The sequence below is a fragment of the Lipotes vexillifer genome, unplaced genomic scaffold (genome assembly GCF_000442215.2).
Source record: "Lipotes vexillifer unplaced genomic scaffold, Lipotes_vexillifer_v1.1 scaffold132, whole genome shotgun sequence".
NCBI lineage: Eukaryota > Metazoa > Chordata > Mammalia > Artiodactyla > Lipotidae > Lipotes > Lipotes vexillifer.
The window spans coordinates 1,020,706-1,040,278 of record NW_006782535.1 but is presented as its reverse complement, the minus strand read 5'-3'; the positions used below and the strand labels follow the sequence as shown (position 1 = coordinate 1,040,278).

The window sequence follows — 19,573 nt, the reverse complement described above, 5'->3', positions numbered from 1 at the left end:
GCGGGCATTCCTCCCTCAGTGCCTCCCAGCAGGGTCCGCTCCCCAACCCCGCCTCGTGCACCCGTCGTGCACCCGGCACCACGGTCAGCCAGAGGCCACGCCTCTCATCCGACCTGGCCGCTGGGTCCACGGGAAGGGGGAGTGGCCTGAAAGGGCTCTCCAGCAGCTGCAAGTGTCACTCTGACCCGAACCGGTCACTTCCTCACGGCTCCCTTGTCTGCCCTCCGCACTAGCCCGGCGGGTTCTCTTCCTAAGTCAGACCATAAAAACGGAGAAATCTCCCGCCGCACCCGTCCTGGGACGTCCCAGCTGGCTTCCGAATGGAGCGTGAACTCACAAAACAGCCCAAACCCTCTCCTGCCAGGTTCTCAACGGCTAAACAGTAAACAGAGGAAACATAGGATTTCCAAAGCAGACGCCGAGGGACACGTTTTATTGGGTGCGGGGCCGGCACAGCACGGGGGGGGGTGGAGAATGGAACGAGGAATTTCACGTCGATTTTTTCTTGGGTTTAAAATGATCCCCTCCCTCTTTCTCTACCTTTTATTCTTGCTTTTTCTCCTGTAAAAGAGGTCATTTCTTTTTTCTTTTTTTTTAAGGATAGCTTTATTGCTTTGCCAGCAAAGGGGGACACAGCAGGCTGCTGCCTCAAAAAACTATGTGTCCCTAAAAGAGGTAATTTCTAAAGTCTCCTATCCGTCTGCAGTGGGCTGAGTGGTGGTCCCAGAAGATACATCCGGACCCTCATCCCCAGAGCCTGTGAACGGAGCCTTATCTGGAAATACTCGTTACAGGTGTAATCAGGTTAAGATGAGGTCATTAGGTTGGAACCTAATCCAGTACAGTGTCCCGATAAGAAGAGGAGAGACACACAAACACGTGAAAAGGAATAATGATGTGAAGACTGTGCATCTACCGGCCAGGAACCCCAGAAACCACCAGAAGCTAGGAGGGTGGGTATAAGCTTTCTGACAGAGCACGGCCCTGCCCACACCGTGATTTCAGACTTCCAGCCTCCAGACCTACGGGATGATGCATTTCTGTTGCTCTAAGCCACCCAGCCTGTGGAGCTTTGTTACGACGGTCCCAGGAAACTCTTAACCCCAGGAAGGTGTGAATCGGGCCGATGGCCTCCCCATTCACAGACACCGAAAGTCACGGATCGAACAAGAACAATGTCCACATAGAGGGACCTCGTCAAGCAGACAGAACAGAACCGGGAGCTATTCTGGCTCTTACAGCGAGTGCACTGCATGTGCTTAACTTTCCCAAGAGCTAACCCATCTACAGCACTCACTACATCCGAGCCCTTTACATGCATGGCCGTTTACTCCCTCCCATCCCCTGGCGGGGACTGTGGCCTCATTTCCACCCCCAGGCCTGAAGCAAACGCTGACAGAGGAGCACAAAGGCCAGGGACACACAGGCAGCGAATGGCAGAGGCGGGTCCAGAACCCCAGCCACCGGGTCCAGGGTCCAGAGTCCAGGTCCTGAGTGCAAGGCTGCACTGTCAGATCAAGTCCTACTCCTGAGAAGGGTTAGCAGGACAAAACTGGGCTCAAAAAAGAATGGCAGTATTTCAAAGTCTAGAAGAAGTAACAATGGGATGCTTTCTGCAATAGCTCTCTCATCAGAAATTGAGCAAATCCCAAAAGGCAAGATAAGCACCAACAGCGAAAAGCAGGAGTCCTCCAGTAGAAGCACGTCCCACAGGGTGTGGACGCCCTGCAGGGATTCTTCTCAGATGGTGATAGTAACGCGGAGACAGGGCTGGAGGCTGCCGGCACTTTCCCATCTAAAGCTTGGCTTAAGAATCACCCAGGGAGCAGACCCCTCCCACTGCCCTGCCTGAGAGTCACCCACAGGAACCTCACGAAAATTCCACGCAGGCAGAGACTGATCCAACAGCCACCAGCTGGAGATGAAAGTCGAGAAGTTGAAAAGGAAAAAAATCCTACCCCACAATATTACTGGGGTATCTTTTCCGCCAGAAGGAAGACCTAAAACCTCAACACAGATTAATGAACGACACCGGTCAAAGGTGGTGATTAGATAACACTTTAAAGATAAACTATTATTTTGAATCCAATAATCCAACTTAGTTGCTTGCATTTATAGGTCCTTTAATTTTGTTCTTAATCGTCTGTGACCATTAAAAGGCATTCTAAACATAGCCGTGCTTCATGACACAAAGGCCAATGATTATTCTTTGAGTCTAGGAAGCCCACGGGCTTACACTAGTAACAAAATGAAAAACAGCTTTGTGGGACTTGACTGCCAGATCAGTCGGCAACTATTTAATGACGGTCATCCTGACCCACGCCTGTAAAATGAGACTTTTTTCCTTCTATAAGTAAAGGAACCCAAACCCCAAATGATTTCCAACTAAAGAAATGGCAACATATGGGGAAGAGGAAAAGTGTTTCAGAAAAACGGATTTATTTTCACATTTCAATACATACACAATGACATTTACCCAAATCAGCATATGTGTCACCTCTGTTGTTTCTGTTTGGCAATTTGAAGGCTGAACAAAAACCAAGAATACATCATATGCCATACGAACCACCTAAATAATTACCTGCGCATAAGTTAATCCCTTGCCTGTGACTCACTGACGGGGCTTTATGAAATAATTCTCAAGGTCATATAATTATAACTGGAATTTAATTCTCAAATCGCTTCACTCTTTTCAGACATGGATTTACTAAAAATAATTCAATAACAAGACCAAATAATTCAAATAAAGGGACCTTCTTTAACACTCTAGTATTAAGAAAAAAGGCAAATCCAAAGAAAATACACTTATGTAACAGATTTAACTTAAAAAAAAACCCATGCACATATGGTCACCTTATCTTTGATAAAGGTGGCAGGAATATACAGTGGAGAAAGGACAGCCTCTTCAATAAGTGGTGCTGGGAAAATTGGATAGGTACATGTAAAAGTATGAGATTAGATCACTCCCTAACACCATACACAAAAATAAGCTCAAAATGGATTAAAGACCTAAATGTAAGGCCAGAAACTATCAAACTCTTAGAGGAAAACATAGGCAGAACACTCTATGACATAAATCACAGCAAGATCCTTCTTGACCCATCTCCTAGAGTAATGGAGATAAAAACAAAAATAAACAAATGGGACCTAATGAAACTTCAAAGCTTTTGCACAGCAAAGGAAACCATAAACAAGACCAAAAGACAGCCCTCAGAATGGGAGAAAATATTTGCAAATGAATCAACTGACAAAGGATTAATCTCTAAAATTTACAGGCAGCTCATGCAGCTCAATAACAAAAAAATAAACAACCCAATCCAAAAATGGGCAGAAGACCTAAATAGACATTTCTCCAAAGAAGATATACAGACTGCCAACAAACACATGAAAGAATGCTCAACATCATTAATCATTAGAGAAATGCAAATCAAAACTACAATGAGATATCATCTCACACCAGTCAGAATGGCCATCATCAAAAAATCTAGAAACAATAAATGCTGGAGAGGGTGTGGAGAAAAGGGAACACTCTTGCACTGCTGGTGGGAATGTGAATTGGTTCAGCCACTGTGGAGAACAGTATGGAGGTTCCTTAAAAAACTGCAAATAGAACTACCATATGACCCAGCAATCCCACTACTAGGTATATACCCTGAGGAAACCAGAATTCAGAAAGAGTCATGTACCAAAATGTTCATTGCAGCTCTATTTACAATAGCCCGGAGATGGAAACAACCTAAGTGCCCGCCGTCGGATGAATGGATAAAGAAGATGTGGCACATATATACAATGGAATATTACTCAGCCATAAAAAGAAACGAAATTGAGCTATTTGTAATGAGGTGGATAGATCTAGAGTCTGTCATACGGAGTGAAGTAAGTCAGAAAGAGAAGGACAAATACCGTATGCTAACACATATATATGGAATTTAAGAAAAAAAAATGTTATGAAGAACCTAGGGGTAAAACAGGAATAAAGACAGAGACCTACTGGAGAACAGACTTGAGGATATGGGGAGGGGGAAGGGTGAGGTGTGTTAGGGCGAGAGAGAGACATGGACATATATATACTAACAAACGTAAGGTAGATAGCCAGTGGGAAGCAGCCGCATGGCACAGGGAAACCGGCTCGGTTCTTTGTGGCTGTCTGGAGGGGTGGGATAGGGAGGGTGGGAGGGAGGGAGACAAAGAGGGGAGAGATATGGGAACGTGTATATGTATGGCTGACTCACTCTGTTGTGGAGCGGAAACTAGCACACCATTGTAAAGCAATTGTACCCCAATGGAGATGTTAAAAAAAAAAAAAAGAAAAAAGGCAAATCCAAAGAAAATACACTTATGTAACAGATTTAACTTTAAAAAAACAAAAACTCTCACATACCAGGATATTAAATCCAATATCCTTTACCTTCAACAGATACTCTGCTGTCCTGTGAGAATTACTTTTTAAAATGAGATTATCAGGGGCTTCCCTGGTGGCGCAGCGGTTGAGAATCTGCCTGCTAATGCAGGGGACACGGGTTCGAGCCCTGATCTGGGAGGATCCCACATGCCACGGAGCAACTAGGCCCGTGAGCCACAGCTACTGAGCCTGCGCGTCTGGAGCCTGTGCTCCGCAACAAGAGAGGCTGCGACAGTGAGAGGCCCGCGCACCGCGATGAAGAGCGGCCCCCGCTCGCCGCAACTAGAGGAAGCCCTCGCGCAGAAGCGAGGACCCAACACAGCCAAAAATAAAGAAATAAACAAATGTGGGGTTAAAAAAAGAAGAGATTATCAAAGAAAAAGTCAATTATTTGCGAAATTCTCTACTTATTAAAGCAGGAAACTAAAATCATTTCAGATCTTTTGAAGCAAGTTTTAACTTGTTTCAAAGACAAGACTGAACTGCAAATGCCATGCTAAGAAAACTCTTTATAAAGGGTTTTCTCAAAATATTAAGTTATCTAGAATGGCTTCTTATCTGGAGTACCCCACTCAGTAAATACCCCAGTTATTTCTTTTTTCTTTTTTCTTTTTTTTTTTGCGGTACGCGGGCCTCTCACCGCTGTGGCCTCTCCTGTTGTGGAGCACAGGCTCCGGACGCGCAGGCTCAGCCGCTCCGCGGCACGTGAGATCCTCCCGGACCGGGGCACGAACCCGCATCCCCTGCATCGGCAGGCGGACTCGCAACCACCGCGCCACCAGGGAAGCCCCCCAGTTATTTCTAAGAGAATGTTTTTGTCGTCTTCTCCATAATATAAAGTCTTCTGAGAAATACACAGCAGAGAACAAATGTTTTCCTGTTACAATCACCTCCCTTATCCGAGGTTTCACTTTCCGAGGTTTCACTTTCCAAGGTTTCAGATGACACTTGGTTAACCACAGTCCAAAAATATTAAATGGAAAATTTCAGAAATAAGCAATTCATGTTTTGAATTGTGTGCTGTTTCACTACAGGGTATTGTTATAATTGCTCTACTTTATTTTTAGTTATTGTTGTTCATCTCTTACTGTGCCTAATTTATAAATTAAACTTTATCATACGTATGTACATATAAGAAAAATATAACACGTAGAGGGCTTGGTACCATCCGCAGTTTCAGGCATCCACTGGGGGTCTTGGAACGCGTCCCCCAAGGATAAGTGGGGAGCGCTGGAATTATAACCCAAGGGAAGTATATGAAACCTTTTCTGAACAGTCCTACGGAAACAAAGGATTTTACATATGTTTACAATGTCTAGTTACCTCTTGCTTAACAGATTGGGTGTGTTCTAATAAAATTCCCTAGAAAGTACATTTTCCATAGACACACATTGTAAAATCAGAAACACCTTCTGGGGATGATTGGGTACCTAGATATAATTGTATCAATTTAACAGTGCAAAAACCCTTTCAAATCAATCATATCAAAGTATTTTGTTTGAACTTAGTTTACCATATTTAAATATAATGATATTATGCTATACATAAAAGTAAACATTTTAAATAATTCCCTAGAATAGACAAATTCACAGAGATAGAAAGCAAAAAAAGGGTTACCAGGGGCTGGAGGGAGGGGGATGGGTTTTGTGTTTAATGGGGTTGGAGCTTAAGTTGGAAGATGAAAAAGTTCTGGACATGATGGTGGTGATAGTTGGACATGCTTAATACCAGCAAGCTGTACACTTAAAAATGAGTAAAACGCCGTGTTATGTGTATTTTACCACAAAAAAAATTCCCTATGGTTAAAAATAGATAGGAGACAGACGATACAGAGGTAGAAGGAAAATGATGGACAGATGAGTGATAGGTAGAAAGTTGATGGACAGATGGTAGAACTGCATGTAAAGACAGCGCCAGCAAGTGCCAGTGGTCTGACCCTTGCCTTTCTGGATACTCACAGCTCATCTGCCCACGGCTGCAGCAAGTCCAGGCTCATGACCTGGACCTTGAATCACCTAGCAATGTGGTTAAAATGCAGGTTCTCATTGGGAAGGTCTGGGCGGGGCCTGGATTCTGCGGCTGCCGCCCTGGGGCTCCCACAAGGAGCAGTGGCAGGGTGATGGTGACCATGGAGCAGTCCCGGGAGGCTCTCATCACCCCAAGACGCGTGCAGCATTAACACGACCAACCCTGCAGCCCAGCCCTGCGTGTGCTGCGTCTGCACGTCCCCCTCTGCTGCCCCCTCCCTGGTCCTCGGCGCCCGGGCACAGCTACAGACGGAGCAGCTGCTCAATCGGGGAAGCTGAAAGGCGACACTGCCAGGGCCTGCGGTCACACAGTAACTAACCAGAGTTAATCAGACTGGAAATCAGTTAGGTTCGGAATGTGCTTTTGCAATTGCTATAGAAAAGGGGCCCGGATAAGTAAACAGTAGGTCAACAGGCTTTGAAAAGTGGGAGCAACTGTATCCTCACACAGCCCAGGGATTGTTTAAAACAAGCCACACACAGCACCGTGATGTGAGGCCACACCACTCACGGCCACCCCGGAAGCAAGAGCCTCACAGGAGGGCTCCCGTCACGACAGAAACTCAGAAACTGTTAAAAACGTCCTCCACTCACGTGGACTTGTCCTTTTTCAGGACAAGCGGCCAGGCAGAAAGGAAGAACTGCTGTCCCCTGGCTCCCTGGCTCCCTGGGACGGCATCCTCACCAGTTTCCTTGAATCAGCTGAATCCCGTTCCTCTAACCAAGTCAGCTCGTGCTCCCTTCAGGTCGGCACAGAGCCCACCCTGGCTGCACTGTCACTCCGAGTGCCAGGCAGAGTGTCAAGCTAGACGGGTGTGCACACACACGCACACACAGACATGTACAACACAGCATAATACACACATGCACACGTGCACATGTATATCTACATGCACGTGTGTGCACAGGTACAACACATGCATACGTATACCTACGTGCACACACATGCACAACATATACCTACGTGCACACATGCACTCACAGACATGTACAACACACACGTGCACGTGTATACCTACATGCACACACATGCACATGTACAACCATGCAGACACACACATACATATACCTACGTGCACACATGCACACACATATACCTACCGTACACACATGCACGCAAGCACATGCACACCTAATGCATCTCGTCCTCCCCACCATTAGTGGCACAACTGTACGGATCTTGAAGCAGAGGCCCAGAGCAGCCACACAGCTGCTCAAGGACCCGCAGGATGTAAGCAGCTCATAACCCCGACAGCGGCAGGAATACCTGGGTAAGGAAATGCCAGACGATGAGCTTTAATGGCAGCGGAGGGCCTCCGAATTCTGTTAGGACAAGAATGAGATCTGGGCAAGCATTCTTTAAGCAATTCCACCCTGACACGTATTAAAAGACGATTTTCAAGAAAGGGCAAAATCATGACTCTCCCACAGATGCAAAAAAATAAACACATGTTAAAGATCTTGGTGATCTCATTTAATGAGGGAGCCCGACCGATGTCACGAGCAGCTCAAAGACGTCCACAGGGCACAGATGCAGGAACCCTGGGTTCACGGAGGAAAACAGGCACACGTAGAGAGCAGCACAGGAATGATCGAGTCTTGTGCAACTGGAGGTGAACTGCTTTCTCCACAAAGAAAAGTGACCACCACACACCCTCAACTCTAACCCAGGCCCTAATAATGCCCTCCAGTCGCCCAGACACAGCAGGGGCACCTACACACCACAGGCCTGAGGCCGCTCTCCTCTGCCAGGCCTGGTGTCCAAGATAGAAGGGCTTCTTTTTCTTTTGTTTTTAATTTATTAGTTTTGGCTGCGTTGGGTCTTCGTTGCTGCGCGCGGGCTTTCTCTAGTTGCGGCGAGCGGGGGCTACTCTTCATTGCGGTGCGCGGGCTTCTCATTGCGGTGGCTTCTCTTGTTGTGGAGCACGGGCTTTAGGCATGTGGGCTTCAGTAGTTGTGATGCATGGGCTCAGTAGTTGTGGCGCACGGGCTTAGCTGCTCCACGGCATGTGGGATCTTCCCGGACTAGGGCTCAAACCCGTGTCCCCTGCATTGGCAAGTGGATTCTTAACCAACTGTGCCACCAGGGAAGCCCCCAGAAATGCTTCTGATGCCTGGGTTCAGGCACTTGTGGAAATACAAGTGGCCCTTCAACAATGGGGAACCAAATAAATATCATGAACCCAGGAAAAAAGCGAGGTCCCAGCCCCACACCCTCTTTCAAATAGCAGATGAGAAATCATAGACAAACCGGAAATCAAAACTTCTAACGTAGGCCACTGAAATCAAAGTTGTAAAAGTAAACGCCAGTCACTGGCCATCTAATAATATCCACCATTCCGTCACGGGCCCAGCCCGTGCTCACGAGGGCATGTGGGGGCGAGCGTAGTAGGCCTCATTCTCTTCCTGTCAGTGCCTGCTGTGCTGTTTCACTCGTTCTGCTCTGTCTGGCTGCTACCCAGGCGTGAGGGAGCCAGTCTGCATCTCACCCTGGTCTCCGTGGATGGCGTCCCAGGGCAGCGTGTAGGGGGAGCAGTCTGCACGCGGAGGGCACTGAAGTTAAGTGCCTGGGCACCCACGCAGTGGTGGGAAGAGTGGAAAGGAACCCACTAACTGCGACGAGAAGCCGACCTCAAATCTGGGCTCCCCAGCAACCAGCATGACCTGGGCCTTAGCTTCCTGGCTTGCAAAAGGGAGGTGATAAAAATACCAACCCCACAAAGTAGTTGTAGGAAAGAAGAGACAAGGCCCCCAAAGCACTCAGCATGGTGTCTGGCACCGCTGAAGCCAAGGTAATCCCTGCTATTCACACAGGCAGGAGCCCCAGGAAGGAAGGGACCGAGAGTCAGCAATCTGAATGGCCTCAGAAAACACTTCGCAAGCCAGCTTTCCTTAGGACACCACCCTGATTTCTGAGAAGACTGTAGCAGGGGAGGATTTTAAAGCACAGGGGCCCCTAAAATTAAAAGAAGCGTCCATGATAGAGGCAAAGGCGGCATGAAATAAGGTGTAAACAGTGTAAAGACTTTGGTTAAGGAGTCACAGGTCCCTAGCTCCAGCCCCTTTTCTGCACCAACTGGTCCTCGGACATTGGACAAATAACTTCCCGTGGCTGTCTCTTCATCTGAAAGAGGAAGAGGCTGAAAAAATGGATCTTTAAATCCTGTTCTAGTGTTACAGGATTACACCAGACTCTGTGTGCCCCTGCGACGTGGGTACCCCCAATGGATACGCCAAGTTTACTGACACCTGCTGTGCTCGGAAATGAAGACTCTCTAGAGCTGAAGGATGCTCCTACAATGGTCCGACTGGTCTCATCTTTGCTGCAAGCAAACCCAGAGAGGTCAAAGCTAAGTTCCACTTTGCTCATAGTTCCAAGGCTATTTGAGCCAAAAGAATGGGAAACTGAGCAGTGGGCAGCTAAGCTATTTCAGAGACCTGAGACCAGCCCACAGAGGCCAGGCCAGCGTGAGGGAAGCCACCAGTTCACACCCACTTCCTCCTGGTCCAAAGAACAGATCAACCAGTGTTTATGAAACCCTTTGCAGGAGATACACGCTCAGCTTGGCCTTCTCTTGGAATAGAAATACTAGTGTGAGGTTGTGTTCGCCTGGGCTGAGCAGGAAGGCAGATCTCAGAGAAGAGCTGGTTTTGAAGGCTGGGTGAAAACAAGGGGGTAAGTGGCCGAGGCAGCTGTCGCCAGCCTCCACGCGTGAGCTTCTTTCCAAACCACTCTGCCGATGAGACAGAGTGAGCCATTAAATTTGTCTGTTTTATGGCCAAGGCTAAAACCTTATAATCTGGGTCTTTTCTTCCCAGTGCCTCTCTCCAAGCGCCCTGCCTTTCCAGCAACACTTCTGTGACACTGGCAGAGAAATCAACGAAATTTTCATTGCCTAATTATCCACATGTGTGTGCATAAAGTCAGCTAAGAAAAACAAGAAACAGACCATTCTCTTCATAAGTGTTTAAGAGCTAACTAACTAGTTCACTACACAGAATATCTCCCAAGTCTGTACATGGAAATGTAAGTATCTCAACAAATGTAAGCTAAAACAAAAACTGGCTTTTTAACCAATGGTGTTGGGTCAGCTTGATGTTCAACATACACTGACTATAAAACCCAAACATCCTACTCCTAGGTGGTTTACCCGAGAGGTGAAAATTTATGTTCATATAAAAACCTCTATGTGAATGCTTACAGTGACTACTCATAATCACTCAAAACTGAAACAACCCAAATATCCTTCAACTGGTGGATGGATAACTGGCGATGGTATATCCATACAGTGGAACGTTACTCAACAATTAACAGGACTGAACAACACAGATGGATCTCAAATGCATTAAGCAAAAGAAGTTAGACTCAAGGTGCTCCATCCTGTATGATCCTAGAAAAGACAACTATAGGGGCTTCCCTGGTGGTCCAGCGGGTAAGACTCGGCGCTCCCAACGCAGGGGGCCTGGGTTCGATCCCTGGTCAGGGAACAGGACCCCACACACATGCCGCAACGAAGAAGCCCAAATGCTGCAACTAAGACCCAGAACAGCCAAAATAAATCAAATAAATAATAAATAAATAAATATTTAAAAAAGAAAAGACAACTATAGGGACAGAAAACAGATCCATGTTACCTGGGGCTGGGGTAAGTAGAGGAGGTGACTCAGAGAGACCAGGGATTTGTTTTAAAGGATGGAAATAGTTTGTATTTTGGTTGTGCTTGTGTTACACGACTGTATGTGTTTGTCAAAACTCCTATAACTAAAAAATTAGGGTGAATTTTACCGCTTATGTGCAAACATTCAATAAAGCTTACTTAAAACAAACCAAGATAATCTACCAACACCCAAAAACTATTATATAGGCAAAACTTGTGAATTTTTAAGCTACAAAGCCAAAAGCTTTTAAAATTCATGTGGGAAGAAAAACTCCAAGGTTTACCTAGATAGCACATTAAACGTGAAATTGCACATTAAATAGCATTATACTGTCATTTAAAGAAGAGAACAGGTGAAAAGTTCTGAGTCAAGGTTGTGGCATATATAACAGAAGCACGTCTTTCCAGAATCATTTTTTGGAACTGAAGATGAACAAGAATTATAAATCAATAGTCCTTATACCCAGACATAACTATAATTCAAAACATACATGCATACCTTATGTTCATAGCGGCACTATTCACAATAGCCAAGACATGTAAACAACCTAAATGTCCATCAACAGATGAATGGATAAAGAAGATGTGGTACATATATACAATGGAATACGACTCGACCATCAAAAAGAATGAAATAACGCCATTTGCAGCAGCATGGATGGATCTAGAGATTATCATACGAAGCAAAGTCAGTCAGAAAGAGGACAAATACCATATGATATCACTTATACGTGGAATCTAAAATATGATACAAATCAACATATCTACAAAACAGAAACAGACTCACAGACGTAGAGAACAGACTTGTGGTTGCCAAGGGGGAGGAGGGGTGGGGAGGGAAGGAGTGGGAGTCTGGGATTAGCAGAGGCAAAACTATTATAAATAGGATGGATAAGCACCAAGGTCCCTATAGCGCAGGGAACTATATTCAGTATTCTGTGACAAACCATGACGGAAAAGAATATGAAAAACATATATATGTGTGTGTAGCTGAGTCACTTTGCTATACAGGAGAAATTAACACAACACTGTAAATCAACTATACTTGTTATAGTAAATCTATAGTATATGCTTATACTTATAGTAAATCAACTATACTTCTATAAAATTTTTTTTAAATAAATCAGTAGTCCTCATCTTTGTTTTCAGCACTTGGAAAGCACGGTGCCACCTCCTTCTGGCCGCCATGGTTTCTGATGCATTATCTGCTGTCATTATAATCTTTTTTTCCTCCTTTGACTGCTTTCAAGATGTCTTCCTTGTCCTTAGTTTTTGGAGTTTTGGGGTTTTTCTCCTGTTTGTGATTCTCTCGGATTCTGGAACCTGCAGGTTTATGTATGTTGCCAGATTTGGAAAGTTTTCAGGCATTATTTCTGCTATTCCTTTTCAGCCCCACCCTCTCTCCTCTCCTTCCAAGACCCCAATGACACAATGTTAGATCTTTTACCCACAGGTCCCTGTGGCTCTGTTCATTTTCATTCTATTTTCTCTCCGTATTTCAGATCGGGTGAACTGATGGTTCTATCTCCCAGTTTCTGGTTTCCTTCCTCTCTCTCCTCCATTCCCTCACTGAGTCCATCCACCAAGTCTTTTATTTTTTTTTTTGCGGTACGCGGGCCTCTCACCGCTGTGGCCTCTCCCGTTGCGGAGCATTGCGGAGCACAGGCTCCGGACGCGCAGGCTCAGCGGCCATGGCTCACGGGCCCAGCCGCTCCGCGGCACGTGGGATCTTCCCGGACCAGGGCACGAACCCGTGTCCCCTGCACCGGCAGGCGGACTCTCAACCACTGCGCCACCAGGGAAGCCCCACCAAGTCTTTTATTTTGGTTGTATTTTTTCTGCTCAGAAATTTCCATGAGGTCTTCTTTTGATCTATTTTTCTGAGCCTCTCTATTTTTTCTCATTGGTTTAGTGCGACCGTAATTGCTCACTGAAGCATTCTTGCGATGGCGGCTTTGAAGCCTTGGTCGGATAACTCTGTCATCTCTGCCATCTTGGTGCTGGCATCTGTTCATTGCCTTTTTGGATTCAGTTTGAGATCTTCCTGGTTCTTGTATGATGAGTGATTTCTGATTGAAACCTGGACATTTTCACACTGGGTTATGAGACTCTGGGTCTTACTTCAACCTTGCATTTTAGCTGGTTCCCTCTGACATCAACTCGGCATGAGCTGAGGGGCCAGGCAGGCACTGCCTCTTTTCTGGCAAACGTCCAAGTTTCCCACGTAGCCTCCCGTGGCACCATGAAGTGGGGCGGGGGGGGGGGCTTGTTACCACCTGCCAGACATGAGAGCCCACCACCCTAGCAGGCCTTCTCCAACACCCCCTAGTGGGGCAGTTGGGGTGCCTCATTACCACCAGGCAGGGGGGAAGCCCTGGTTCCTGCAAGGCCTTCTGGGTGGGTGTGGGTCCAGTTTTTCCTGTGTGCTGGCTAGAGTACAGCAGTTAGTGTCTAAAAGGTTTCTGTCTTACTGTGCTACCTCTGTCCTGGCCCTCTGGTGAGAGAGTAGCCTTTTTTGTCTTGTTTTGTCTGTAGCCTTTGCCATTTCTAAATTTCTGGCGTCTTGAGCTCCAAGTCTGGGATACATGAGGCAAAAAGGAAACCCAGGGAGCTCAGCGCCGGGTCACCCTTTGGATCCCGAGGTCCCTGGGCAGTCTGCCCTCTTCTCTCCATCTTTCAGTGTCTTCTTATGTTTGTTTTATATATAATACCCCAAAGTTTTTAGCTGTAATTAGTGGGAAGAGGAGGGGAAAGTACTGCTCCAGCTGCCCAGAAGCAGAGGTCCCAGTGTGTTATTCTCCATCTCTAAATAGACTTGTAATGTATCAAAGTCAAAAGAGACAGGAGTCTCTAAAGAGTTGTTTCAAGGGCACATATAACTGACATCAGGAACCAGTATTTCCTCACCAGGCATACACTGGCCTATTTTTGGCTGCATTATAGGGCCCATGATAATGACATTTTTACACTGATTTTATCATTCAGAGTCAATACATCATTAAGACCATAAACCTGCAAACTTCAGCCGCTCTAAATTGTTCCCATTGCTTTCAACAATTTCATCCAGCAAAACTTAGCTTAAAAAGAAAATATTACAGAGTAAAATGCTAGTCTGTGGAGAACATAAAAATGAATACAACCCAAACTTCCCTCCAACAGCTTGTAAGTCAGAGGAAAGACAGACGGGTAACAAAACAAGGCAGAACACAGTAAGGCACACCAGGTCACGTGGTAGTACAGTCTGGAGCAAAAGCAGAAATCTGGCGCTACCATGACGGCTTCACAAAGTATGTGCCATTGGAAGATGGGACAGAATTCACGTTGGGGATCGCCCGGAGAGGGGACGTCCCAGAGAGAGAGATGCCACAAGCAAAGGTGAAAACGGAGGCGGACAGGGCACGTGTGACAAATTCCAAATAGCACCTTTGGCTCAGGCCTGAGGCACCTGACTCCATAACAGGAGGACAAGAGGAAAGGGGCCGCGAGAGTCTGTCATCACAGTGACGAAGCCCTCATTCTAAGAATAAAAACTCCTTTGAACTCATGTACGTACACACGTGTACATGTGTGTAAAATTTCTTTTTCACAGAGAGGGAAGTTCTGTGAAGTCTCAGCGAAGTGAGAGGAGTTCAATTAGGAATCATAAAGTTTCTATTTCTCCTGCGAACTTAAAGACAACGAAGCATGGAATTAGCGCCCAGAGACATTAACAAGATCCAGGTATTAGTTCACAAATGTGGTGGACCTCAATTAGTTAAAGTCTCCCGCATCACACCACAGTAGTGAGCCTTAAATACCTCCCCCCACCCACCCCCAGAATTCCCAGCACCTCCTCCAGGGAGATTCCGGGCAGACCTCCCAGCACGTGCAGCTGCGCCCTGGCAGCCTTCGTCCTCTGAGATCTCTCCGTACAATGGCTCCCTGTCCACCCTGCTGAGCCGAGACAGTAGATTTTCTTCCACCTACCCTAATACCCACATTCATATTCAGGTCACTGTTTTTGCTCAAGAAAGCAAAGGAATTCTACAAATGATGCCTTGACCCCAGAGGGCGCCGATTCAAAATCTTCAGTAGTGCTAAAGATGTGACCCACCCACAAAGAGGTGGGCCTCCCACAAAGACATGGACCACCCACAAAGATGTGGACCACCCAGAGACACTGACCCACCTACCAAGACATGGACTACCCACAAAGATATGGACCACCTACAAAGATGTGGACCACCTACAAAGATGTGGACCACCCACAAAGACACCGACCCAGCTACCAAGACATGTACCACCCACAGAGACACCGACCCACCTACCAAGACATGGACCACCCACAAAGACATGGACCACCTACAACACAGGCTTTGCAGGCTTAGCTTCCAGATCCCAAACCTAATCTAAGATTTATTTCCAAGAACAGTTTTTCAGTAGGAGCCCAGGCTAATCTTAAATCCAGGCCCCACCCTCCCCCAGTCTAGCTCTGAGTGGACACCCAGGCGAAATCTCAGAGCTGCGTGTCGAGTTTAACTGAACCAGGGTCTCCTCAATCCCTAAATGCTAAACTCTTCGGGGAGTTTCTAAAACTACAGAAAGACTTTTAGAAAAGTACTTTCCTTTTTATGTGACCTAAACCAGGAGTCAGCAAACTATTTCTGCAAAGGGCCAGGGTGAATGTTTTTGTCTTTCTGTGCTCTATGGTCTCTGCTGCAGCCACTCAGCTCTGCTGCTGTAAAACACTGGGTGGGCGGGGCGCCAATAACACTACGTGGGGCAACTGTGAGGCCCAGGTCAGCCCCCAGATCTACAGAGAGGGGAGGTCATCCACTAGATGCCCCGTGTCACACCAATCCTGCTTGTCCGGATTAGGACCTCAAAACCCACTCCGCAGCTGCACTAATAAATTAAGAGAGCTAAAATCCGAGCCATCCACCGCTGGCTCCGTGCACACGTTGCGCGGGCTGTCCACCCACTTCTGCGCCAGTCTCGCAAGGCTAAACACGCAGCCCTCGCAGGCCGGTCCAAACCGTCAAGGATCGGCAACTCTGCGTCCCCTGTTGGCAAAGACGGCTCTTCTCCAGGTGGGTCCACAACGCTGCCGCCTCTTCCAACCTGAACGAACCCCACTTCCGACACAGCATCCCCACCATCCCCCGGATCCAGGAGCAGCTGCCTAGAAGCGGGGCCGGGGGCTGCAGCTTCCACGCAGAGCAGAAGGAGCATGACCAGGGCTCATGGTCCTCAGATGGACAGTCCATGTCTTCTGGCATCTTCACTCACGTACCACCCCACGCCCCACAGATGCTCCCCCAGGAAAGCACAGCAGTAGGAAACTAAAACTGATACTGGGAGTGGGATGCTGCTGTAATGAACATAGAAGTGGCCTTGGAATTGGGCAACGCGCAGAGCCTGGGAGAATTCGAGAAACTTGGTGGAACCAGCTCCAGCCCCATCTACTGTCACACTCCCTTGGAAGCAGTCCTGTGCCAGCTGACTAAGAGAACTACCTAAGAGCCCAGCACATCTCCTCTCCACGCTCTGGCCCACTCACCGCTCCACCGGCAGGCTTCGGGCAGCAGCTGTCATTTTTCTTATTCAACACCCTCCCACCCCACCCACGCCATGTGACCAAGAGCGGCGATCAAAGCCGTGCATCCTCTAGCTGGTCCCCGTCCTTCTGCCTCAGCTACAAAAATTAAAACGAACGCAACTTAGAAGACAATGTGGAATATAAAGAAAGTTTAAGGGCAAGGCAAAAGGAGGAAAAAAGAGAGAATCGCCTAAAAGTTAAAACTTTTGCATCTCCAACAAGGATTACCTAAGAGGCAAAGATTCATACCTGCCTTTTCTCTCCAAGCTGCACATAACCCCGCCGTCCTTGGGGAGCCAGGCACAGAGGTGGCCTGTATCACTGCGGCCTCTGAGCCTCCGTCACCCTGAACGTGTGTACACAGGAGGTGAGCAATGTGGAGAAGGGGCCTGGGGCCCCCAGTGTCCACACTCAGGGTTCCGGGAAGAAGGCGGAAGCCCGGGCAGCCAGGAGGTGAGTCGCTGCCCCCGGGAGCCCAACAAGATACCGAGGACATCTCATCAGCCTTATTACAAAATCCCCTGGCAGGCAGTCAAGAATCCAGCTGCACCATGTCCTTGGCACCGAAGTGGTTGATCAAAATTACACTGCTTCTTCATACCTTGGATGCCAAGACGCCTGCTCTGACACCAACGGTCAGCTCCTGTTCCAGAAACACCACGCCACGTGGTAAAGGTCAGCTTCCAACAGCAGCCACCACAGGGCTCTGGGTTTGGGTCTCCCAGCTCCAACCCTGCATTACCCTCTTATAAACCAAGGACAGCAGTGAGGCCCAGCCAGTCAACCAAAGGAGCCTCAGGACCAGCCTTGTACCAAATCAGGCAGACGCATCATGTTAACGTGGTCTGATTTCTACAGCCCTCATTCCATCGCTACCAAATGCTTAGTGCTGGAGGGTCAGCTTAGGTAAAGGATCTTAGAGGAACTTCACTCACTCTGAAGCCTGGAGGTGGAGAACAGAGCAGGGAAGGTACACTTGTACCTGGGAGACGCTGTTTTCACAGCATGTTTTCAAATAAATTAGTCAAGATGTTAACAGCCATAACAACAAAAAAGACAGCAGCAGAGAAAGCAGGAGGGAGAGAGGAGGGGTAGACGTCCGAGAGCGGCCTTCATTAATTCAGTTTTAAAAACAAGGTGAGTTATAATCCTGTTTATTCAGCTGACTGGTGCACCCAAGTTGGCAGTTTTAAAATTCTGGACCAGACCTTCCAGTATACATATCATTTTTTAAAGTGCAGACATTTAGGGAATTCCCTGGCGGTCCAGTGGTTAGGACTCTGTGCTTTCACCACCATGGGCCCGCGTTCAATCCCTGGTCAGGGAACTAAGATCCTGCAAGCCGCATGGCACGAGGAAAAATAAAACAAAACAAAACAAATAAAAAACTTAAGTGCAGACATTTAAAAAGTCAGACCTTAAGGTTTCAGGCTTTCAAAAAGTCATGCTCATTGCAAATAGGCCATACTATTTACAGTTTATTTACTTGCGGTACCTTATTCTTTTTCATGGGGAAGGAAATATATTCTATTGTAACAGTCTAATGTCAGTGTAATTATTGAGTTAACAAACTGAAAGCTTGAATCAAGATCCTCTGATACACTGTACTTTTGAAAAAACACAAATATACTACACGCACTAAAAATAATTATTACCTATCTTAAAAATGCTTCTATAGACAATCACTTCAAAACCCCATAACACACATAAGCCTAGATCACGCGGCTGATAAGCGGAAAATGCAGACATGCCTGGCACTGAGGGTGGAGACCTGAGTTCTGCTTCCTACTTTCCTGCCTAAACCCTCAGGGAATTCAGAGCCTCTGTTTTCTCTTTTGTAAGGGCAGGTAATTTATACTAGCTCTGCTCACCCCTCAGCAAGGCTGTTGTGGATGGCAGCTGAGATCCTGTCGGTGCGAGCACTTAAATGCCTCTGGTTGCCACTAGCTGGCTGGGCTGGGTGCTCTGGTACACAAGTCACCAGCACACTCTCTGGAGCCCAGGGTGTTCTCCTGGACTGTCGCTAAGATGCACCCAGTGGCTGAACAGTTGCCCCACCAGCAAAGGAGTCAAGTAAGAGGGGCCAAGGGTGGTCCCACACTGTGACTAGGGGCCTGATCCCGGAGATGCAGACACCTGCGGAGCAAGGGCCGGATCCTGTGTGGGGCAGGACGCGTCTGCCCTGGGGGACCCTGCCCTGGGAGACCCCGGCCCTGAGGGAGCCCTGCCCTGGGGGACGCTGCTCTCCAGCTGGAAGCCCCTCACCCCTCACCTGCAGTGTCCCAGATGGAGATGTTGTAGGAGCGCCACTGCTTCAGGTAGAAGGCACCGCCCACCGTGCTGACCGTGTCCGGGAAGCGCCGCTCCATGTACCTCTGCAGCAGCGACGTCTTGCCCACGTTCATGTCCCCCAAAAGTACGATCTTCCCGTCGGGCTTCCTCATCTTCTGGCAGGAGGCACCCCTCCCTTTTTCCCGCGCCCTTCTGGCCCGTGCGCCCGGGGTGCTGCTAGAGCAGACGGACGCCCCGAGGCTGCTCAGACCCGGGACTCGCGGAGACTCCGACTCGCGGGGACCCCGAACTTGCACCCTCTCCTCCGGACGCCTGGGAATGCGGAAGAGGAAGCGCGTCTCCGCGCTGGGCCGGAGCCTTGGACCCAGCTCGACGGCCACCTCGGGCGCCCAGACCGCGGCGGTCCGCACCAGGTCCAGGGCGCCCCGGCCCCGCCCCCAGCCCCGCCCCCCAGACGCCCGGCGCCCCGGGCCTCGCCTCGGGCCCCGCCCCCCACGTCCCGCCCGCGCCGCGCGCCGCGCGCCGCGCGCCGCGCCTGGCCCCCGCCCGCCCAGGTGGACCTGGCTCCTGGGCGGACCCGCGACCTTTCTCCGGGGCGGGCGGTGCTTTCCGCCGC

General features: G+C 48.2%; 1 protein-coding gene across 1 annotated transcript in view; it reads right to left on the bottom strand.

The window, feature by feature from the left end:
• RAB20 (RAB20, member RAS oncogene family) overlaps nt 1-19,109 on the bottom strand; it is a 29,799-nt gene extending 10,690 nt beyond the window's left edge. The window contains exon 1 of the mRNA XM_007455320.1: nt 18,938-19,109. Within this exon, the coding sequence (XP_007455382.1) occupies nt 18,938-19,109 (172 nt within the window). The remainder of the gene's footprint in view (nt 1-18,937) is intronic.
• Nucleotides 19,110-19,573: the final 464 nt, after the last annotated feature.